The sequence below is a fragment of the Hyperolius riggenbachi genome, chromosome 4, assembly GCF_040937935.1.
Source record: "Hyperolius riggenbachi isolate aHypRig1 chromosome 4, aHypRig1.pri, whole genome shotgun sequence".
Lineage (NCBI taxonomy): Eukaryota > Metazoa > Chordata > Amphibia > Anura > Hyperoliidae > Hyperolius > Hyperolius riggenbachi.
This window is the reverse complement of record NC_090649.1, coordinates 465,557,524-465,578,438: the sequence shown is the minus strand read 5'-3', so window position 1 is coordinate 465,578,438 and position 20,915 is coordinate 465,557,524. Positions and strand designations below refer to the sequence as shown.

At 48.5% G+C, this 20,915-nt stretch overlaps 1 protein-coding gene across 4 annotated transcripts in view; it reads left to right on the top strand.

Annotated features, from left to right (window-relative positions):
- ENAH (ENAH actin regulator) overlaps positions 1–20,915 on the top strand; it is a 166,064-nt gene that overhangs the window by 131,048 nt on the left and 14,101 nt on the right. For 2 of the 4 annotated variants that reach the window (XM_068232860.1, XM_068232859.1), the window contains exons 5-6: positions 11,197–11,549; positions 17,016–17,804. In XM_068232860.1, coding sequence (XP_068088961.1) covers positions 11,197–11,549; positions 17,016–17,804 — 1,142 coding nt within the window. The remainder of the gene's footprint in view (positions 1–11,196; positions 11,550–17,015; positions 17,805–20,915) is intronic. The other 2 variants (XM_068232861.1, XM_068232862.1) reach the window with 2 other exon arrangements.

The following is a 20,915-nucleotide window of genomic DNA, read 5'->3' as shown; positions in this document are numbered from 1 at the left end:
CGATCGGAATGACGTCAGCCGACGTCCTGACGTCAGACGTCTCCGATCCAGCCCATAGCGCTGCCCGGAACTCATTGGTCCGGGCAGCGCAGGGCTCTGGCGGGGGCCCTCCTGCGCCGCTGCGTGCGGGCGATCGCCGCAGAGCGGCGGCGATCGGGCTGTACACGCGGCTAGCAAAGTGCTAGCTGCGCGTACAGCAGTTTAAAGTGCGCAAATCGCCCCACCAGGGGCTGATATATCTTCCTGCGCGGCATAGCCCGAGCTCAGCTCGGGCTTACCGCCAGGAAGGTTAAGTGGTGCTAAGAGAGCGATAAGAGCTCGGGGCTGTGTCGGAACAAACAAAGCTACCTCTGGATACCTTAGGCTGTGTTTTTAACCTCTTGGGTACCTGTTTTCAGATGTGTATTTCACATCAGGAAGCCTGCATGTGAAACATTTCTTGAAGTTCCTCTTAGCTGTGGCAATCAGGGATGCTCTCAAATTCGAATAGGATTATTCGAATTTCATCCTCCTAATTACAGCCGGGGGGGGGGGGGGGGGGGGGGGGGTGGGTGGGTAATCTTACCCATCAGGCGTCTTCTTCGCTCGTCCCTCGGCGCCTCCCACGCTGTGTTCCAATCCGGCATCACGTGACTATACACGTCCTCCTTCAACCCGGAAGGAGGAGGTGTATGTAATCACGTGACGCTGGCTGATCACCGCCTCTCCCCTGGCCCTCTCAATTTTCTTCACAGAGAGGGGCGGGGAGAGGCGGAGATCCGTGCGGCGATTGACGCACATGGAGGCAGAGCTGCGGCTCATAGTCCTGCCTCCATAAGCAGCAAAATCCACGACCAAGAAAGTCATGGATTTTGCAGGGGGGGTGAAAACCCCTCTTTTTGACGCGGGATAGCGGGGTTTTAGCACTATATAAGGTGCTTTATAGTAATCACATGTTAGTTCATTCACTTCAGAGTCTCTCTTTAATGAGCAAAGGCCTGTGCTGTGCTAATTACCTCCCTGCCCCTTCTCCCAACTACCCTCACTAGTGAACTCCTCCCAGGGATCCAGTCCCTCCCCTTCACCCACCATACAGCAGTTGACAAGCAGGAAGCATGCTGGGGTAAGTATCCCTCACCTGTAATCGCTTTTCACTCTGCGCCCTACCACAGCCATACTGCCGAATGGACCGGGGCCAGCTTGATGATGTCATCAAGCCAAGACCTGGTCCATTCGGCAGTGTGAGGCTGACTGCGGTTCTGCACAGAGGGAATCGGCAGTAGTTGGTGCAATGAGGACAGGTGATGGATACTTACCCCAGGATTCTTCCTGCTTGCAGATCTCTGCATGGGGACTACCTGATACTGGGTGCTATTTTGGCAACCTGTGCTGGGGAAAATGAATTAAACAGTGAAACAGTTGTTCCAAATTGTAAAATGAATGTGCACACACCAGCCTCCGAAATGCTGCCGTGAGGACTGCGTCCTCTCCTTTCGTGTCATGCGCATGCCCAGTTCCATCCTCCAGGACGATGTGGCTACACTCCCGGTACTGTGAGTGCGCATGCCGCCTGGGATTGCAGCCACAGTGTCCTGGAGGATAAAGCTGAACGTGAAGCGAAAGGACAGAACTGCGCATCCACAGCAAATACTGCTTCCTTGTCAAAGTTCATGACCCAAAGGGTCCGGGCTGAATTTCTAAAGAACGGAGGACACTGCATTCTGGAGGCCAGTGTGTGCATTAACTTAAAAGACAACTGAAGTGAGAAGAATATGGAGGCTGCCATATTTATTTCCTTTTAAACCATACCAGTTGCCTGGCAGCCCTGCTAATCTATTTGGCTGCAAAAGTGTCTGAATAATACCTGAAACATGAATGCAGCTAATCTTGCCAGATCTGTCAATCATGTCAGAAATGCCTGATCTGCTGCATGCTTGTTCAGGGGCCGTGGGTAAAAGTATTAGAGGCAGAGGATCAGCAGGGCTGCCAGGCAACTAGTATTGCTTAAAAGGAAATAAATATGGCAGCTTCCATATCGCTCTTGCTTCAGTTGTCCTATAAGGTTGTTTTTTTTTTTACCTAGTAACTCTGTGTGGCTGTCAAACATGTGTTACATCATAGAGACACATAGTGGGAATTTTTGTTACCAAAACAGTATCTACCATTTCCAAGAAAAAGGTTTTTGTTTTTTTTACCTGGTAACTCCTTTAAAGGACTTCCGAGGCCAAAAAGAAGAAAATGACACTATACCTTTTTAATATCAGAATCCACGGAGGACGTCCAGCGCGTCCTCCGCACCGTACCGCCGTCATTGCAGCCCTTTTCGTTCCCCCAGGGCCTGGCCCGACCCCACCGAACGGGTCGCATGGATTCCACCTGTAAGATGGCAGCCGCCTTGAGCCGCGGCTGCGCAGTACGCTTTACCGCGAGTGCGACTGCGCAGCCTTTAGCCCGCCTCCCGCCGCGTACTGGGTACGGGAGGCGGGCTAAAGGCTGCGCAGTCGCACTCGCGGCAAAGCGTACTGCGCAGCCGCGGCTCAAGGCGGCTGCCATCTTACAGGTGGAATCCATGCGACCCGTTCGGTGGGGTCGGGCCAGGCCCTGGGGGAACGAAAAGGGCTGCAATGACGGCGGTACGGTGCGGAGGACGCGCTGGACGTCCTCCGTGGATTCTGATATTAAAAAGTTATAGTGTCATTTTCTTCTTTTTGGCCTCGGAAGTCCTTTAAGCAATGGAGTTACAGCACAGAGCCACAGAGTGTGATTTTTTTTTTTTGTTACCAAACCAGTATCTTATTTCCAAGAAATGTGATGAGGTCTGTATATGGTTTTAGGTTGGCAATACACCAATGTTACAGCAGCAGAAAATCTGGAAAAACAAGTAATCGCTTGGAATTGCTCAGACAATTCTATTTACATGGATTGCACAAAAGAGTTTGTTCACAAGGTAAATCAATGAATACAACAATGGTGAGTTTCACAACTGGAGAAGCGTTACTGAGCTGTCTCTAGCTAAAGCGGTGTGCAGCTTCTCAGGAGTGTAAAGCCTAATCTACACGATACAATTCTTTGTGCGTTTCGATTACGATTCTATTTACGATCCGATTAAATCCTACATGGCCGATCGGGATTCGATTTGATTTGCCATTGCAAAACAATGGCAAATCGAATTGGATCGAATCACGATCAGACACGCTGGATTTAATCGGATCGTAAATAGAAATGTAATTGAATCGCACAAAGAATTATATCGTGTAGATTAGGCTTTAGAGATATAAAATAGTTGTCCTTCATTCCATTGTGTTCACGTAAAATCAGGATTCATCTAGATTATATAAAAACATGGCTATCCTAAGACATAATTCCAACCTTTGCTGGCAGCATTGGCTGATAACTGTACAGTACAATCCCTTTATAGTAAACTCCACGAGACAAGGAGAAGTAGTTTACTATATCAGAAGTTTTCTGTATCAGAATAGGTCATACATTGTATGATACAGGCACATTTGCTGGGACCTGAGGACTGTGTTTACTATAGCCAGAGGTTTACTATATCACAGTTTAAAGGGAATCTGAATTGAAAATAAACTCATGAGCTAATGATTTGTATGTGTAGTACAGCTAAGAAATAGAACATTAGCAGCAAAGACATGAGTCTTCTATTGTTTCCAGTACAGGATGAGTTAAAAAAAACTTTACTTATCTGTGCATAGGAGCGTCTCTGAGCTCTCCGACTAATTTAGTCAGAGAGCAGTGCTACTTTCTGAAGCACTCATCCATAGAAGAAACAGTGAAAGACAACTTCAGATAAACTTTTACTGCAAGGAATTTCAAAGGGTCCTTAGCTCTGCTCTGTTCTATAGTTTTAAATACAGAGTGTATTTTGTAAAATGCAAATATTAGAGACTGATGCAATGTTATAAAAAAAAACTATATAACGGAAAATAAAACTAATGTTCTACTAATTATCCGTACTATACATAAAATTAATTATGTCATAAGTTTATTTTCGCTTCAGTGTCCCTTTAATATGAGATTCTGCTGTATACCGTATTCTTTGGACTATAAGATGCTCCGGACCAAAAGACGCACCTAGATTTAGAGGACAAAAAACAGGAGAATAAAATATATACTAAACCTGGTGCAGCCATGGTGAAGGGGCATCTTGTGGATTATGCCCCCTTTGTACCTCTTGTGTCTGCCTCTGCCCCCCTTGTGTCCTCCTTGTGTCCCCCTCTATTCTCCTTTGTGTCTTCCGTTTGTCCCCGTGTCCTCCTGTGTCCTCCTCTGCATGGGCACGGTACAGGGAGTCCCTGACATTGCGGCGGGTTGGAGGTTTGTATTGGCAGGCGTTCACAAGTCAGGAACTCCCTGAATTTGGACTATAAAACACAGCAACTCAACCCCGATCTGCCCCCCCCCCCCCCCCCCCGCCCATTCTGCATTGTGATTCGCGTTCATTAGAACAAGAATCCCATTGTAATGGCCCCCAAAGCGCTGCATGCAGTATGTTTGCAATTTATGCAAATCGCAAGCGTTTCAGTGAGAATGATCCCATAGGGATACATTAGTAACCGCACTTTGCTGATCGCCAGCTATCAGCAAAAAGCTGAAAAGTGCCCAAGTGTGAACCAGACCTCAGTGTATTGATTATAGCCTCCAGGGTGGTTGATTCTTTTCAGTGTTTTGATTAAGCAACCACCCCCCTGATCTCTCTCAATTAACGCTGTTCACCATCTGACACCATGCAATGAATGGAATGTGTTTACAATTGGAACCATAGGGCCAACGTGGTTTTATTACATTGGTGACCTCATCTGCATGACTTAATGCCATCATTGGCCAATCGGAGCTCTCTGGGTAAGCCTGGTTATTGCTCTGTGGCTGGCCGAGCAGAGAGGGGCACATAGCGAGGATGACGGAAGGGTGACTCAGATGTAGAGCAGCTCTTGGTGTCCGTAGATCTCACACGAGCTATTAATAGTCGGGGAGTCACTGGGAAGCCTACACACTGCTTATAAAGGGATAGTGACCATCACAAGGCTGGATTTAACTGGGAACATTGTGAGAATGAAGCCTCATGGTTGCTACATCGTGCTTCAACCGGGAAATGGACCAAAAGTGGACCGTCTCTTGCTGTGAGTACACTGTGATGATTGGGGCTCTTCGCGGAATTCTAATGGAAGAGATTGTTTCAGGACAGGGAGCTCAGATTAGGAATGCCCTTAGCAGCCAAAGGCTTTCGACTAGTGAGATAGCACCGGAGTAGTCGGATGCCTGTAGTGAGATAGCACCGGAGTAGTCTGATGCCTGTAGTGAGATAGCGCCGGAGTGGTCGGATGCCTGTAGTGAGATAGCACCGAGTGGTCGGATGCCTGTAGTGAGATAGCACCGACGTGGTCGGATGCCTGTAGTGAGATAGCACCAGAGTGGTTGGATGCCTGTAGTGAGATAACACCGGAGTGGCCGGATGCCTGTAGTGAGATAGCACCGGAGTGGTCGGATGCCTGTAGTGAGATAGCACCGGAGTGGTCGGATGCCTGTAGTGAGATAGCACCGACGTGGTCGGATGCCTGTAGTGAGATAGCACCAGAGTGGTTGGATGCCTGTAGTGAGATAACACCGGAGTGGCCGGATGCCTGTAGTGAGATAGCACCGGAGTGGTCGGATGCCTGTAGTGAGATGGCGCCGGTCAGCCGTAAGGTGCTCTACAGCAGGCGGAAGAGGGCTTGTCTATAAGAACCATAAAAGGAAATGCGTGCCTACTTTTTGAACTTTTGTCTGTAGTCCATTTCCTCTTGTTTATGTTTTTTTTATAACACAAATCGGACATGACTATAGTGTTTTACTCACTTACCGTGTGGTCACTTGGGTTCACACTGGGTTATTTGGGCATTGCAAATTACCAGGTGCCCAGAAACGCCCCAAATTAGCAGCTTCATACTTTTGTACCTGCTGTTGGGTAGTGATAGTCAGGAATTACAATTTCCAATTCAGATTTCCACCAATGCTGATTCTGCCGAAATCCGTGTCATGACTCCAATTTCCAACTTGTCTTTTTTAGCCAAATACTTTCGAGTTGACGGCATTCTCTGATTGGTCCAATGCTTCCGAGTCCTGTGCCTGGACTAAACATTAGCGAGTTGTGGTCATCAGGGGTGCTCGGATATCACTTTTTAAAATCCGAACTGAGCCGGATCGGATACCCAGATATCCGGATCGGATATCCGAACGTTCAGATATCCGCATTCATGCCGATATCCGAACGCATTATCCGGGCGGATTCGGATATCCGGATAGAAAAACCGTAAGTGCCCTTTAAATTGCTTTAAAAATCTTTTTAAGGGTAAATAAGGCATGTAGCATCATTATTTTTTAAAGGATAACACTAATTGATGATGTGGGGACTTAAAATTCCCCCTCCTCTCTCTCCCCCCCCCCCCCCCCCCCAAAATGGCTGTCAATTAACATTAGGCCTATTTCCAGACAGCGGTCGTACAGCCCACATTGTGTCCAAAGTCAACCGCACAACTGGGACATGACAGTTTTCAGCTAAGAGCACCTCCAAAAAATTACGCAGCAATTGTGTTTTGGGTTAATATAGGTGGTATCAGTGGCCTGTGGCACCCTGGCCTGGCGGTGGGAGCTGTACAGGCAGCAGGAGCAGGGCAATGCAGCAGCAGCAGGTGTGACGTGTGCCAGGAGCTCACTTGGCATGTGTCACTTGCACTTGCCAAGTGGCACGTGGCAAGTGACACGTGCCGAGTGACAGTCAGACAGCAGAGAAGAAGACACTAGTGTACACTAACTGTGACACTGGCACTGCTCACAGCACAGCAGTTCTGTAGAAAGCTAACACAGTAGTACTACTACTCTAACAACTACTAGTACACTGACTGCAGTACTACAGTACTAACTACACAATGACACAGTAATCCTATCCCCTAATCCCTAACCTATAACCAAGGCTAATAGCTGGCCAGCAGGCAGCAGCTGGTCTGGTCTGTGCACAGGACACACACAGACACATAGCAGCTGCCTGCAGCACACTCTGACTGTCATACAATGACATCAATCAAGCTAATTAACGATTTAACAATAGTGTAGTGAAAGTAGTGAAGGGGTTAATCACTGAACAGCTTTAGGTTTATAACTGTGTATAGCCCTTGCTAGGCCACCAGCACTGGAGCATGTCTCTCAGTGAGCATTCAGCAAGTTAAGACGATATGTATCATCATGGCAGCCCTCCTTATTATACAGGGGGCTGGCCAGTGTTCCTTTCTGTGATTGGGTGCCAGGGCTTAGGCTGCGAGCCTTCTGATTGGCTCAATGAGGTCAGGTGGGGCTGGCCAGGGTTCCCCTCTGTGATTGGTTGCTAGGGCTTCTGCTGGGAGCCCTCTGATTGGCTCCAGGACGTCATCTCCTTAGTTACAGTAGTTCGGATAAGCAATATCTGCGGATATCTGGGTTATGCGGCCAAATATCTGCAGATAGCTATCCGGATTTCGAAAGAAATCCAGAATCTGATCCGGATAGTGTAAAAATGTTCGGATATCCGAGTCCTCGGATATCCGGAATCCGGATGAGCACCCACTGTTTCTGACATTGTCAGATCTGACCAGATTAGCTGCATGCTTGTTTCTGGTGTGATTCAGACACTAATGCAGCCAAATAGATCAGCAGGTCTGCCAGGCAACCGTTATTGTTTAAAAGGAAATAAATGTGGCAGCCCCCATATTGTTCTCACTTCCGTTGTCCTTTTAATCCCCCAAGTGGGGTCCGCTCCCAGAGCTTTGACAATGCTGTCGTGGGCATAGAATTGCTACCTAATGGTTGTTATACATATAACAATCTGGTGAGGCACTTTATGAACATTTTTGTGTATACCATAATCGCCAGAAAGTACCCATATGTTTTTTATTACTCGAATTTTATTGGCCGTAACAGCGTAGGTTTGGAATGTTGCATCTGAACAAACCACAGTGTTTGAAACAATGTCTTTTGGACAGATGAGACCAAAGTGGAGATGTTTGGTCATAATGCTTAGTACAAACATTCTCATACCAACTGTGAAACACGGTGGTGGAGGGGTAATTGTTGGGCCTCTTTTCAGTACAGGATATGGGTACCTTGTAGTAATTGAAATGACGGTGAACTCCTCTGCATACAAAAGCACACTTTCAATTATAATTGGCCAATGACTGACCAATGTTACCACTTCCATGTAGTATGAGGGTTAACCAGCTATTGAATACTATAAACAAATTGTGTAGGGTAAACCCTCATACTGCATGGAGATGGTAAAATTGGTCAGTGATTGGCCAATTATAATTTATGGTGTGTACCAAGCTACTACTATAGCTATATAGTGTGACAGCACTCCTAAGAAAATCGAAAGCCTGGTACACACATTCAGTTGTGATTGGCCAATCACTGACCAATTTTACCACCTCTATGTAATATGAGGGCCAACAGATACTGAATATTATGAACAGATTGTGTGGGGTAAGCTCTCATACTACATGGAACTGGTAAAATTGGCCAGTCAAAATTGAATGTGTATGCACCCCAATAGTGTGTTTCAGCCACATACACATAAACTACAAAAGACTGAAACTGACTAAAGCCCACGATAAGCTATAAGATGGCCATTAGATTACATAAACAATCAGGGCCCATTTCCACTATCGCGAATTCGCATGCATTTCCCGCATGCGAATTCGCATAGCCAATACAAGTGGATAAGGCTGTTTCCACTTGTCAGGATTTCTTTGCGGTTTTGTGTGCAGGAAAAATCTGCACGGCAGAGCTATCAGATTTCGCTCGCCGCACACCGCTAGGCAATTCGCATGCAATGTATTTATAAGGAAATTCGCATGCGGTTTCGGTATGCGAAGTTTACCGCAAATTTGCATAAGATTTCGCATAAAACCAATGTAAAAGCACACAGGCACTGACATGGTTAAGTTTGCATACATACAAACATATGCAAATTTGCGGTAACATTTGCATCCGCATGCAAATTCGTTCCCGCTACTATTTCGCACCGCACAAGTGGTACCGGGCCCTCAATATCTGAGACCAGACGTTTTACCAGGATGCCGCCGTATCGCGACAGTTGTCAGCAGACACTCTGATTTTCAAATGGATTGATAACTTTGATAGATGGCTTTATTATTTGACATTGATAAGATTCTCCGGAAATTGCTACATGTGTGGACAGCATTCGAGATCGCAATTAATCAGATGAAGCAATATTCCTTTGTATGTAGCTGTAGCCTCCAGAGTGACCAAACCTCAGAGAAACGTTCCCGTCTCGGAAAGCAAGAGCGATCTTTGGCATCTCTTTATGCTATCTGGTTCCCTCTGTAGTATTTTTATATGTGTCAGATGCTGTTTGACGTGGGAGAGAATTAGCTTACTATTAAGCAACTAGTTGACCTAAGCCCGTTTAAAAACGGGCTCTAGGTCTTTTCACGCCGCCAGTCAGTGCGCGTGCGCCCCTCCGGCCAGCTCCCTGGCCCCGTCCTCCTGTCCCAACGGCTGTCCGTCCTGCACATGCGCGTGCACTCCTCCGGCCAGCTCCCTGGCCACGTCCTCCTGTCCCAACGGCTGTCCGTCCTGCACATGTGCGTGCACCCCTCCGGCCAGCTCCCTGGCCCCGTCCTCCTGTCCCAACGGCTGTCCGTCCTGCACATGTGCGTGCACCCCTCCGGCCAGCTCCCTGGCCCCGTCCTCCTGTCCCAACGGCTGTCCGTCCTGCACATGTGCGTGCACCCCTCCAGCCAGCTCCCTGGCCCCGTCCTCCTGTCCCAACGGCTGTCTGTCCTGCACATGCGCAATAGCGCACAACACACAGACACCGGGACAGGATGACACAGGGATATTATTAGATATGTCTGTCCTAGTAACCCCTCAATCCCTGCTTTGAATAGGTCACCCCCTATAATGGAATTGGATGAAAATCAGTGCTGCCAAGTGATTTCATGATGGAAATTGGTCTCATTGTCAATCGCTCATGCCGCAAGATGTCGGGCCGAAGTTGGTTGCTCGGGTGTGCGATGGCACGGCTGCCGTGTTCACAACGAACGACGAAACCCCTGCCGCTGCCACCGCAATGTATAAATCTGCCCCCCCAGTCTGTGTATTTATACATTACCTGTCCGGTGTCAGCTAGCGTGTATGCAGCTGCCCAGCAAGATGGACTATCATCGCATGGAGGCTGCTACCGGACAGGCAATGCATAAATACACATACACAGGGGGCACATTTATACATTTGGGGGCAGTGGCGGTACAGACGCTATTGGATCAGCCGATTCCCTGAAGATTTCATGCTGGAATCGGGCTTTAGTATGTGGGCAGCTTCAACCAAGAGACAACTTATCTCTAATCAGATTCGATTAAAGATACATTTGTCTCTTTGTCGAATCTGCCCATAATCGTCAGGTCTATGGCTACCTTAACACACCGCACGCCGGTTGGATTTTAACTTTACTCCGCCCTCCGGCCTTACTCAGCCACACCCCCATACTGCATCCCAGTTGAGACAGTTGGTAACCAGCAGCTCAGCCCCTCCTTCTGTGCAGGAAACAAACTGTAAAATATACAGAGATATTTCACTGAGCAGGTTTGCAGCGAAATGCAGAGATGTACAGTTTTTTTTTTTAGTATTGCAAGGCGTGAGGGCGGGGGAGTGACAGATTCTTCTTTAAGGGGGGGGGGGGGGGGTTGCAGGCAATGGGGAGGATCTTTAAGGCATGACGGCAATATGGCAGACTCTTTAAATAGCATTTTCTGTAGGGTGCATACAGCTATGGACTTGTATAAGACACCATAACACTACCAGCTTCACAGAAATCAATTTGAGGCTCATTTCATAAATTTTCAGGAAACTCAAATCGATGTTGCAGAGTTGGTTAAGCTGTGATGTGAGATCGCTGAGACGCTGCATCGCAATGTAGAATCATTTTCAGCGGATCATCTGTTGTTCCATTCTATCATTCTTTCACCGGGAAATATTTTTTAACCCCCTCATCTTGCTAACGAAGCGGCGTTGCCACGGCGTCTGAAACTCTCGTCCCCTTCTGTTGGCTGTGACAAAGCTGAGTGATTAGTTGTCTGTTAAAATATTAATGTACGCTGAGCGGAGCATTTACCTGGTAACCATGGAAACTTTTATCCCCCGTAACATTTCTCCTCCTCTTTTTTATTTCAGGCAACTGCAGGAGCAGCAGAGGCAGAAGGAGCTGGAACGTGAACGTCAGGAACGTGAACGCATGGAACGAGAGCGTCTGGAGCGCGAGAGGCTGGAGAGAGAGAGGCTGGAGCGCGAGCGGCTCGAGCGGGAACGCCTGGAGCGGGAGAGACTAGAACGTGAGCGTCTGGAGCAGGAGCAGCTGGAACGAGAGCGAGAGCTGGAGAGGCAGGAGAGAGAGCGACAGGAGCAGCGGGAGAGAGAGCTGCAGGAGCAAGAGAGGCTGGAGCAAGAGCGGCAAGAGAGGGAGCTGCAGGAACAGCTGGAGGAGCAGCAGCTGCAGTGGGACCACGAAAGGAGGGTGTCCAATGCTGGTAAGGGCTTCAGTGCACCTGCTCAAAACATACACTCACACCTAGACATGTACAGCAGGCATACAGAGAGTACCCTGTGCATCCAACTGCTTCATTCCAGACATCAGCCACACACAACTCATTCATACATACATACATACATACATACAGGGGATATCAGCAGTGGTTTTGTCGCTAAGCGCCGCTATAGCGCTAGTGCTATAGTACGCGCCCCCTGCAAGGGTAATTCAGGGATTTGGCGGTCGCCGGACTCAAAATTACTCCTCCCTCTACGACTTGGAGGGGGAATAGTATTTAAAGGGACACTGTAGGGGGGTCGGGGGAAAATGAGTTGAACTCACCCGGGGCTTCTAATGGTCCCCCGCAGACATCCTGTGTTGGCGCAGCCACTCACCAATGCCCCGGCCCCGCCTCCGGTTCACTTCTGGAATTTCAGATTTTAAAGTCTGAAAGCCACTGTGCCTGCGTTGCCATGTCCTCGATCCCGCTGATGTCACCAGGAGCGTACTGCGCAGGCCCAGTATGGTCTGTGTCTGCACAGTACGCTCCTGGTGACATCAGTGTGATCGAAGACATGGCAACGCAGGCGCAGTGGTTTTCAGACTTCAAAGTCTGAAATTCCAGAAGTGAACTGGAGGCGGGGCCGGAGCATCGGTGAGTGGCTGCGCGGGCACAGGTTGTCTGCGGGGGACCGTTAGAAGCCTCGGGTAAGTTCAACTCATTTTCCCCCGACCCCCCCCCCCCCCCCCCCTACAGTATCCCTTTAAAGGGACCCGGAGTGGTGCAAAAGAAAAGAAAACGACTTAATTGGGGCTTCCTCCAGCCCACCGTAGCCTGTGAGGTCCCCCGGCATCCACCTGGCCCCTTCCGCGGTCCCGCTGGCGGCTTCGGTAATGCGACGACTTGGGGTGAAGTTGTACGTGATTATGCTGGTCGTCGTAAGAGTCCTGCGCATGCACGGTTCTCTAAAGACTGAACTGCGCAGGACCTCAGCTAGCGAGGCCGAGGAAGTTGCCAAGAGGATGCCAGAGGGGGCCTCACAGGCTACGGTGGGCTGGAGGAAGTCCTAGGTAAGTCCAATTTTTAGGTCCCATCAGGGTCCCTTTAATGCCCTCGGGGATTTGAGCGGCTTTTGAGTGCCAAGCTCATCGGCGGCGCATTAATACGTATGCAGTAGCTGGAGTCATATGATGCGTACATACCGTATGCACGTCGCCTCTAGTTAGGACATTAAATAAGTTATTAAGGAAAGGGAGGTGCTGAAGGGGGTGTGGCTAGAAAACAGCAAAAATCTATTAACCCTTTGCACGCTCGCATGCAAATGTTCAAACAAATGCATTCACAGATTCACTCATCCAGGCACAACTGTTATCCCTACAGCTAAGTTAAAAGCTGGGGTTTTAGTTCACAGAAGAATGCATTCTTATGCTTAGTCACCTATACTGCGCAGAAGTACCCAGGTAAACATAGGTGTCCTATCTCTGGCCCTGTAACATGCATAGTGCAGACATGCAAACACATTAATTGCATCAAACCTATCAATGGATTAGGAGTACACATCCTGACGTCCTCTCCTGGGACAGACAGTGCATCTTACCAATCGCACAAGGGAGCTAACGTTATGTGTCCATGTGCACCATGCACATACACCAGCATAAGCTGTGTGCATGCTGACAAACACATACAGGGGAAGGAGGGAGTGCACTGAATTAGACCCTAGCCACAGGGGTCAGTAACAAAAAAAAAATACATATATCCAGGCACATCTCCTCTAGTTAGGACATTAAATAAGTTATTAAGGAAAGGGAGGTGCTGAAGGGGGTGTGGCTAGAAAACAGCAAAAATCTATTAACCCTTCGCACTCTCGCATGCAAATGTTCAAACAAATGCATTCACAGATTCACTCATCCAGACACAACTGTTATCCCTACATTATTTTTTTTTTATATATTTTTTGTTACTGACCCCTGTGGCTAGGGTCTAATTCAGTGTACTCCCTTCTTCCCCTGTATGTTTGTCAGCATGCACACAGCTTATGCTGGTGTATGTGCATGGTGCACATGGACACATAACGTTAGCTCCCTTGTGCGATTGGTAAGATGCACTGTCTGTCCCAGGAGAGGACGTCAGGATGTGTGCTCCTAATCCATTGATAGGTTTGATGCAATTCATGTGTTTGCATGTCTGCACTATGCATGTTACAGGGCCAGAGTTAGGACACCTGTGTTTACCTGGGTATTTCTGCGCAGTATAGGTGACTAAGCATAAGAATGCACTCTTCTGTGAACTAAAACCCCGGCTTTTAACTTAGCTGTAGGGATAACAGTTGTGCCTGGATGAGTGAATCTGTGAATGCATTTGTTTGAACATTTGCATGCGAGAGTGCGAAGGGTTAATAGATTTTTACCGTATGCACGAGTATGGTCGGCTGCAGGGATCCGCACTCAACCCCTCAGACGATGGTACAGGGCCAAGATCTGTACAGAGGTGTCACTAGCCTGTAGGTTTATTGGTATGTAGGGGAGAGGAGGCTTGATAGAGCAGACGGGGTGAATAGAAGAACCATAGGGTCGGCCTGCGTTCAGCTGAGACTATATACCAGCCTGAATCGCTCGCCAACACCTCGGGGGCTGCTGTACACACACTACAGACCCCCAATTGGCCCCCTTATGAAGCGGTTATGTTGGTGCTGTCAGTAAATACGGTCACCATTCTTCCTAAAGCAGTTCAGCTGATGTAGCCCTCTTTTCCAGGAGCAGCTGAAGGTGGTGAATTCACTAACTGTCAGCTGCTCCTTGAAACTGATGAAATTGAGCCCTAGGCAAGATAGCAGTTTTTGCCCACTGCTGATGGTCACCTGGCTTTTTTTTTTAGTAAGACTTAGTGGGGGCTAGCATTTACCAGGCCTTAGGCCAGTGATGGCTAACCTTGGCACTCCAGCTGTGGTAGAACTACAAGTCCCTTGAGGCATTGCAATACTCTGACAGCTCTAAGCATAACTCGGGGAGGCAGAGGCATGATGGGATTTGTAGTTTTGTCACAGCTGAAGTGCCATGGTTAGCCGTCACTGCCTTAGGCAAATGCTTAGGTTTGCCTTGTGGATGCTGCTGTCAACTGGCCGGGCGCTTGCTAGTGCACCACAAGGCAAATATCAAAAGATTTTAAAAAAATCTATTGTGCATCAATAGACGCACAAGAATTCTACTGCTTAAAGTGAGTGTTTACCATTTTAAAAATAAAAAAGTCGGATACTCACCTAAGGAGAAGGAAGGCTCGGTCCTAATGAGCCTTCCCTCTCCCGGTCCCGCGCAGGATCCCCCGTGGCATTATTCGACCAGTTCGGTCAAATACTGCCACTTCCGCATGCCGAAGGGAGCTTTCGGAAGCCTTCGGGAGCACTCGGGCTCCCGAAGACGGGCCGCTCCATACTACGCATGCGCGAGCGCCCTCTATGACGCACTCGCGCGTGCGTAGTATGGAGCGGCCCGTCTTCAGAAGCCCGAGTGCTCCCGAAGACCTCCAAAGTCCCTGCAGCGGCGGACGCGAACGGGGGAGCCAGCGCAGCACCGAGGGCACCGGGAGAGGAGAGGGAAGGCTCATTAGGACCGAGCCTTCCCTCTCCTTAGGTGAGTATCCGACTTTTTTATTTTTAAAATGGTAAACACTGGCTTTAATGCAGCGCTATGCTATATAGTCATTAATGCCCTGCTGCTCTTGCCCCGCCCCCCTCGCCGAGAGATTTTCTGCCATGTCAGACTACGCTTTCAATCAATAAGCTGTCCAAAAAGGACTGAAATGTAATCACAAGTTAGTGCAGTAGACGGTCTGGCAAATTTGGTCAAAGTAACACAGTTGGGAAAAATTGATGCATATGGCCAGCTTAAAGGGAACCCGAAGTGAGAGGAATAAGGGGGGCTGACATGTTTATTTCCTTTTAACCCTTTAGCATCCAATTTAGAGGCATGCAAGTGCTCCAGGCCAATTTATTTTAGCATATCTTTTATTTATTTCTTACATTTCCTTGCTACTAATTAGTACAGTTATAATGTGTATTTATGGCCACTTGTCACTAGGGGGCAGTGTGAGACAATAACAGAGGACTTCTGCTTTCAGTTTCTATATCCTCTGCTAGCAGAGCGACATCAAAGCATTCCAAGAATTTACAGCACAATGACTTCTGCAGGCTGAGGTTGAAAACTGATAATTCCTTTGAAGCTGCTAATTGGTTAAATAATGCACATTGCCTGGCTGTCCTGCTGATCCTCTGCATAGTAGCCTCTGATACTTTCAGCCAAAGACCATGAACAAGCATGCAGGTAAAATGTTCTGACTGAAGTCTGACTGGATTATCTGCATGCTTGTTTCAGGTGTGTGATTTAGACCCTACCAACTATAAAGATCAGCAGGACTGCCAGGCAACTGGTATTGTTTAAAAGTAAATAAATATGTCCGCTTCCGTAGGTCTCACACCTCGGGTTCCTTTTATAAGTTGTAAATCTTACATACGCCTTTTACTCTGGTGAATGGGGCTCGTCAGCTTTGTTAAACCACAATAATAATGCTAACCTTTGTATAGTGCTTTTCTCCTTTCTAACTCAAAGCACTTGATAGCTTTAGCCACTAGGGGCGCTCAGTAGGTCACCCTGGAGCTTTGCATAATCTTGCCAACTGAATAGGTAACTGGCTGCAGCCAGGATATTTGAATCCTGGTCTGCTGAGTCAAAGGTGGTGTCTCTAACCCAGTGATCTGCAAACTTGGCTCTCCAGCTGTTAAGGGACTACAAGTCCCACAATGCATTGCAGGAGACTGGCAGCCACAGTCATGATTGATAAAGGCAAATGTAGTCACAGCCATGATTCATAAAGAAAAAAGCATTGTGGGACTTGTAGTTCCTTAACAGCTGAAGAGCCAAGTTTGCAGATCACTGCTCTAACCCAGTACACTAGCCATGCCCCCCAACATTCATTCATGAGGTAAACTAGCTACAGCATCAGCTTCCTGTTTTGACACTCGAGAGGAAGTGACACGATTGGGCGGGGCACAAGTCTTTCTTTTGAGCGTCTGGCATCATTTGAGATCATCACACATTTGTACACCAATACAAAGAGACAAGATGATTAATACAAGAACACATCACAAATGATTTACATGAAGATTAAGTTTTACAGTTTTTTTTCTTTAAAAAAATGGAGGGAATTGTTCTACAGAGCAGCTTTCATCTGACGATTTCACACCAGGGCTCCATCTGTGTTGATGAATTGTTGGGCTGGTGGTGAACTCTTTCAATGCAATAACTTTTTCTTTACCTAATCTTATACTAACCGTAGTTTCTCATTTAATCTTTTCCTTTGAATGCTGGTTTGGTTGCTTCATCTAGCTCCTTTTTTTTCTCTTTTTTCTTCTTTTCTTTATTTGTCTTGTCCTGTTGCTGCTTTTGTGCATAAACTCCACCCCCCTCACCGCAGACTCATCTTACGACAATTCATATAGCGCCTCCCATCTGGATTACTCCAGTTCTCAGTCTCACTCCACCTCCCCCATCTCTTACGCTAAAGCCATGTCTGTCCCGGTGTCTATATGTTCTGACTCCATCGCTGACTATGTCATTGTCACCTCCCAGTCCATCAGCTCCACGCCGCCCACCCCTCCCCTGCGGCACTCCGCCTCGCGGTTCGCCACCTCGCTAGGCTCCGCCTTCCATCCCGTCCTCCCGCATTACGCCACAGTCCCGCGGCCCATCAATAAGATCTCCCGGCCGCCTTCTCCTCCCATGAGCCAAGCACCGCCTCCGCCACCCCCACCCCCTCCTCCCGCCAAGCCCATCTCCTGGTCCGCCTCTAACTTTGCACCGCTCCCACCCTCTCCGCCGGTCATGATTAGCAGCCCGCCTGGCAAGGCCACCGGCCCCAGGCCTGTACACATAGTGTCCGCAGCCCAGCTGGCTCTGCTGTCCTCCGCAACCAACGGTCACTCCGACGCACCTTCCTTTGAGACTTCCTGTCCGCCTGCCCCGCCTCCTCCCCCGCCACCGCCTCTGCCATCTTTTCCTTCATTCTCACTGTCTTCATCTCAAGCTGTCACTTGTACTCCAAACGCTTCTGTTGTCTCAGCATGCCAGCCAAGTGTTCTCCCTTCTACCTCTGCAGCTTCCCCCGCCTCTGTCGAGAACTCTTTACTCTCTGTGCTGGGAGACGCCTGTGCTTCTCAGCCAGAACTGACCACCTCCTCCTCGACTGACCCCGCGGCCCATCCGGGTAAGGCTTTCTGTCACTGCCATTAACTGACTAACCTGGACATGCTATCCTAAAGCTTGTGTTAAAGAGGCACTGTAGTGAAAATAATTAAGAAAATTGCATATTTTTTTTACACAATATTCATTTATAGATTAGTCAGTGTTTGCCAATTGAAAACTTTCCTCACCCGATCTACATTCTGACATTTCACAGGTAGTCCTGTCAGGTGATCTATGTGGAATGTTTCTTTACTGAAGGCTCCAAAGCCAGTAAAAATAATACCTGGCCTCCCAGAATGCTCTGGGAGGAGAATTCTGCGTAGCTAAACAGCCTAGGCTAAGCATCACTGGGAGGCCGGGGTTACATACCAATATATAGATACAGGAAGGGTTTCTGATGTTGAAACCAGGACAATTATCATAAAAGTGGGGATCCTGAATAATTTACTGCATTCTACTATATGTCACTACAGGGCCTCTTTAAGAAAAGGGTTGGTGTGGTTGTGGCCTCTGCATAAGAAGTCCTGTTACTGACTCTGGGCCTTCTCATTGATTTCTGTTGGATTCTTATTTTTGATTGGTGGCAGTCCTGCTAGTTGGGTGCCTATTTTTGTTTGTTTTGTTTTGTCTCCCTCTTGGCACAGTTTTCATTTTAAAATTGAAATATGGTGAAATCTGGAGCCTCATTTTAAAGAGAAAAATATCAGTGTAACTTACCTAGGGTTTCTAGCAGCCCCCGCAGTCATCCTGTGCCCGTGCCGTCCTTTAGAGGCCCTCCAGCCAGCAGAGACTACCGCCTGAAAGCCAACCGGCCACATGCCTCCTCGTCTCACCTCTGTGCTTGGCGACGCACTGCATATGCAGTACGGGAAAATCACTACTGCGCAGGACGCTCCTGGTCACAGGGGTGCAATCTGGGTGCGTGTGGCTGCGCATGCGCTGTAGCTTCCGATTGGCCACAACGGACAGATTTCAGGTGGTCGCGGAAGGACGGTGCAGGCACAGCATGACTGCAGGGGGCTGCAAGAAGCCTCAGGTAAGTTAAACTGATTTTTTTTTTCAGTCTTAAAGGAGTACTGTAGGGAGGTCGGGGAAAAAAAAAAGAGTTGAACTTACCTGGGGCTTCTAATGGTCCCCCGCAGACCTCCTGTGCCTGCGCAGCCACTCACCGATGCTCCTGTCCCCGCCTCCGGTTCACTTACGGAATTTTCGCTGACGTCACTATGAGCGTACTGCACAGGCGCAGAGCGTACTAGGCCTGCGTAATACACTCCTGGTGACGTGAGCGGGTGCGAGGGCGTGGCCGCGCAGGTGCAGTGGTTTTTCGACTTTAAAGTCGCAAATTTCGGAAGTGAACCGGAGGCGGGGCCAGATCATGGGTGAGTGGCTGCGCGGCCACAGGATGTCTGTGGGGGACCATTAGAAGCCCCGGGTAAGTTCAACTCTTTTTTTTCCCCTACCCCCCTACAGTAGTCCTTTAAGTAACCCTTTAAGTGTTGTGGTACAAAGAATGGACGTTTCCATTTCGGAGTCAGAAATGAAGAGCAATCATTAAGTCCATCTTAGCCCAAAATTACACAATGCAAAATGTAATGAGGTTGATCTAAATAGCAGAAAAAGGCGTTGATGGTAGAAGTGGTTAATATGATGCAGATTGGAACTGAGCCTATCCGTTACCTGAAGGTGCATTTGCTTGGCTCAATTCCAAGCTCTATAATTTGCATTAAATCTACATGGAAACTGGAATTTTTCACATCTCATCAGCAATCTCTAGGGGTCCTTTTCCATGGGATTGGCAACTCCACTGCAACTCTCTGCCTTTACCCTGTGGATGTAGGTGGTGGTGGGTGGGTGGGTCAATCAGGTGCAACCACGTGATACTCAAAGTAGTAAATGCCTACTACACTTCTCAGCATCCCAGTAGTGCTGTGAAGGAGGGGTCGGGCTTGGACAGTGGGGTGCTTGGAGGGGGCGGGCATGGACAGTGGGGTGCTTGGAGGAGGGGTCGGGCTTGGACAGTGGGGTGCTTGGAGGAGGGGTCAGGCTTGGACAGTGGGGTGCTTGGAGGAGGGGTCGGGCTTGGACAGTGGGGTGCTTGGAGGAGGGGGCGGCTTGGACAGTGGGGTGCTTGGAGGAGGGGTCGGGCTTGGACAGTGGGGTGCTTTTAGGAGGGGGCGGGCATGGACAGTGGGGTGCTTGGAGGAGGGGGCGGGCTTGGACAGTGGGGTGCTTGGAGGAGGGGGCGGGCTTGGACAGTGGGGTGCTGTGGAGTTGCGGGGAGCACAAATAAGGGGATGCTCTGAAGCAGGGGGAGCACGGTCAGTGGGGTGCTGTGGAGGATGGGGGGAGCACAGACAGTGGGCTGGTCCAGGTGACTGGTATATGGGTAAGGGTGTTTTGGGACAACTGTGCACTGCCGCCTGGATTCTCTGCACCATGAACAAACTGGTATAACAGTAGAGTGAAGACCATTGGCGCTATAGATACTGTGATAAGAAGTACAGGTTTATCACAACGGGTGTACTGAGCTTTGGTCCCAATATCTCTAATCTGAGGCTGTGATGCCTTGGCGTGTTTGGCAGTCCACAGTGGTGTTTCTCTGACAATTTTGGTAACACCCGCAGCAGCGCTTTGCACGGTCATCCTAGTCCTCCTCAGATGACCTCACTGGAGAAGTATTTCTCACTGAGCACTCAGAACTTGAAAAGCTTCTAAAAGCAGAAATGGCGGACGGATACAAAGATTAACAGTTTGCTTTTTCCTGCCCTGCAATAAAATTTACCAGAAAGCAAATTAGCGGCCGGCTAAAAATACAACCCGGCCAGTCAGCTGTTTCCTGCCGAGTGATCGGACTCCTACCTGTAGCAGAAACCGCTGTTACTGCTGCAACTGGCAGACTGTGGAAGTCATTCATATAGATCTGACTGATCCATGAAAACCTTTCACTATTAACCCATGGGGGTTTCTCACTTCAGATGAGCAAAGAGCATATCCTTAGATCCATATCCTTAGATTTTCAAACACGTATTTGTTACAGCTGATACAAATCCTGCAATAAATCTGCTGTGTGGCTACTTCCTGCTTTCATGGAAACAGACATAAGGTTAACATCCTGGGTTTACAAATTAGCTGC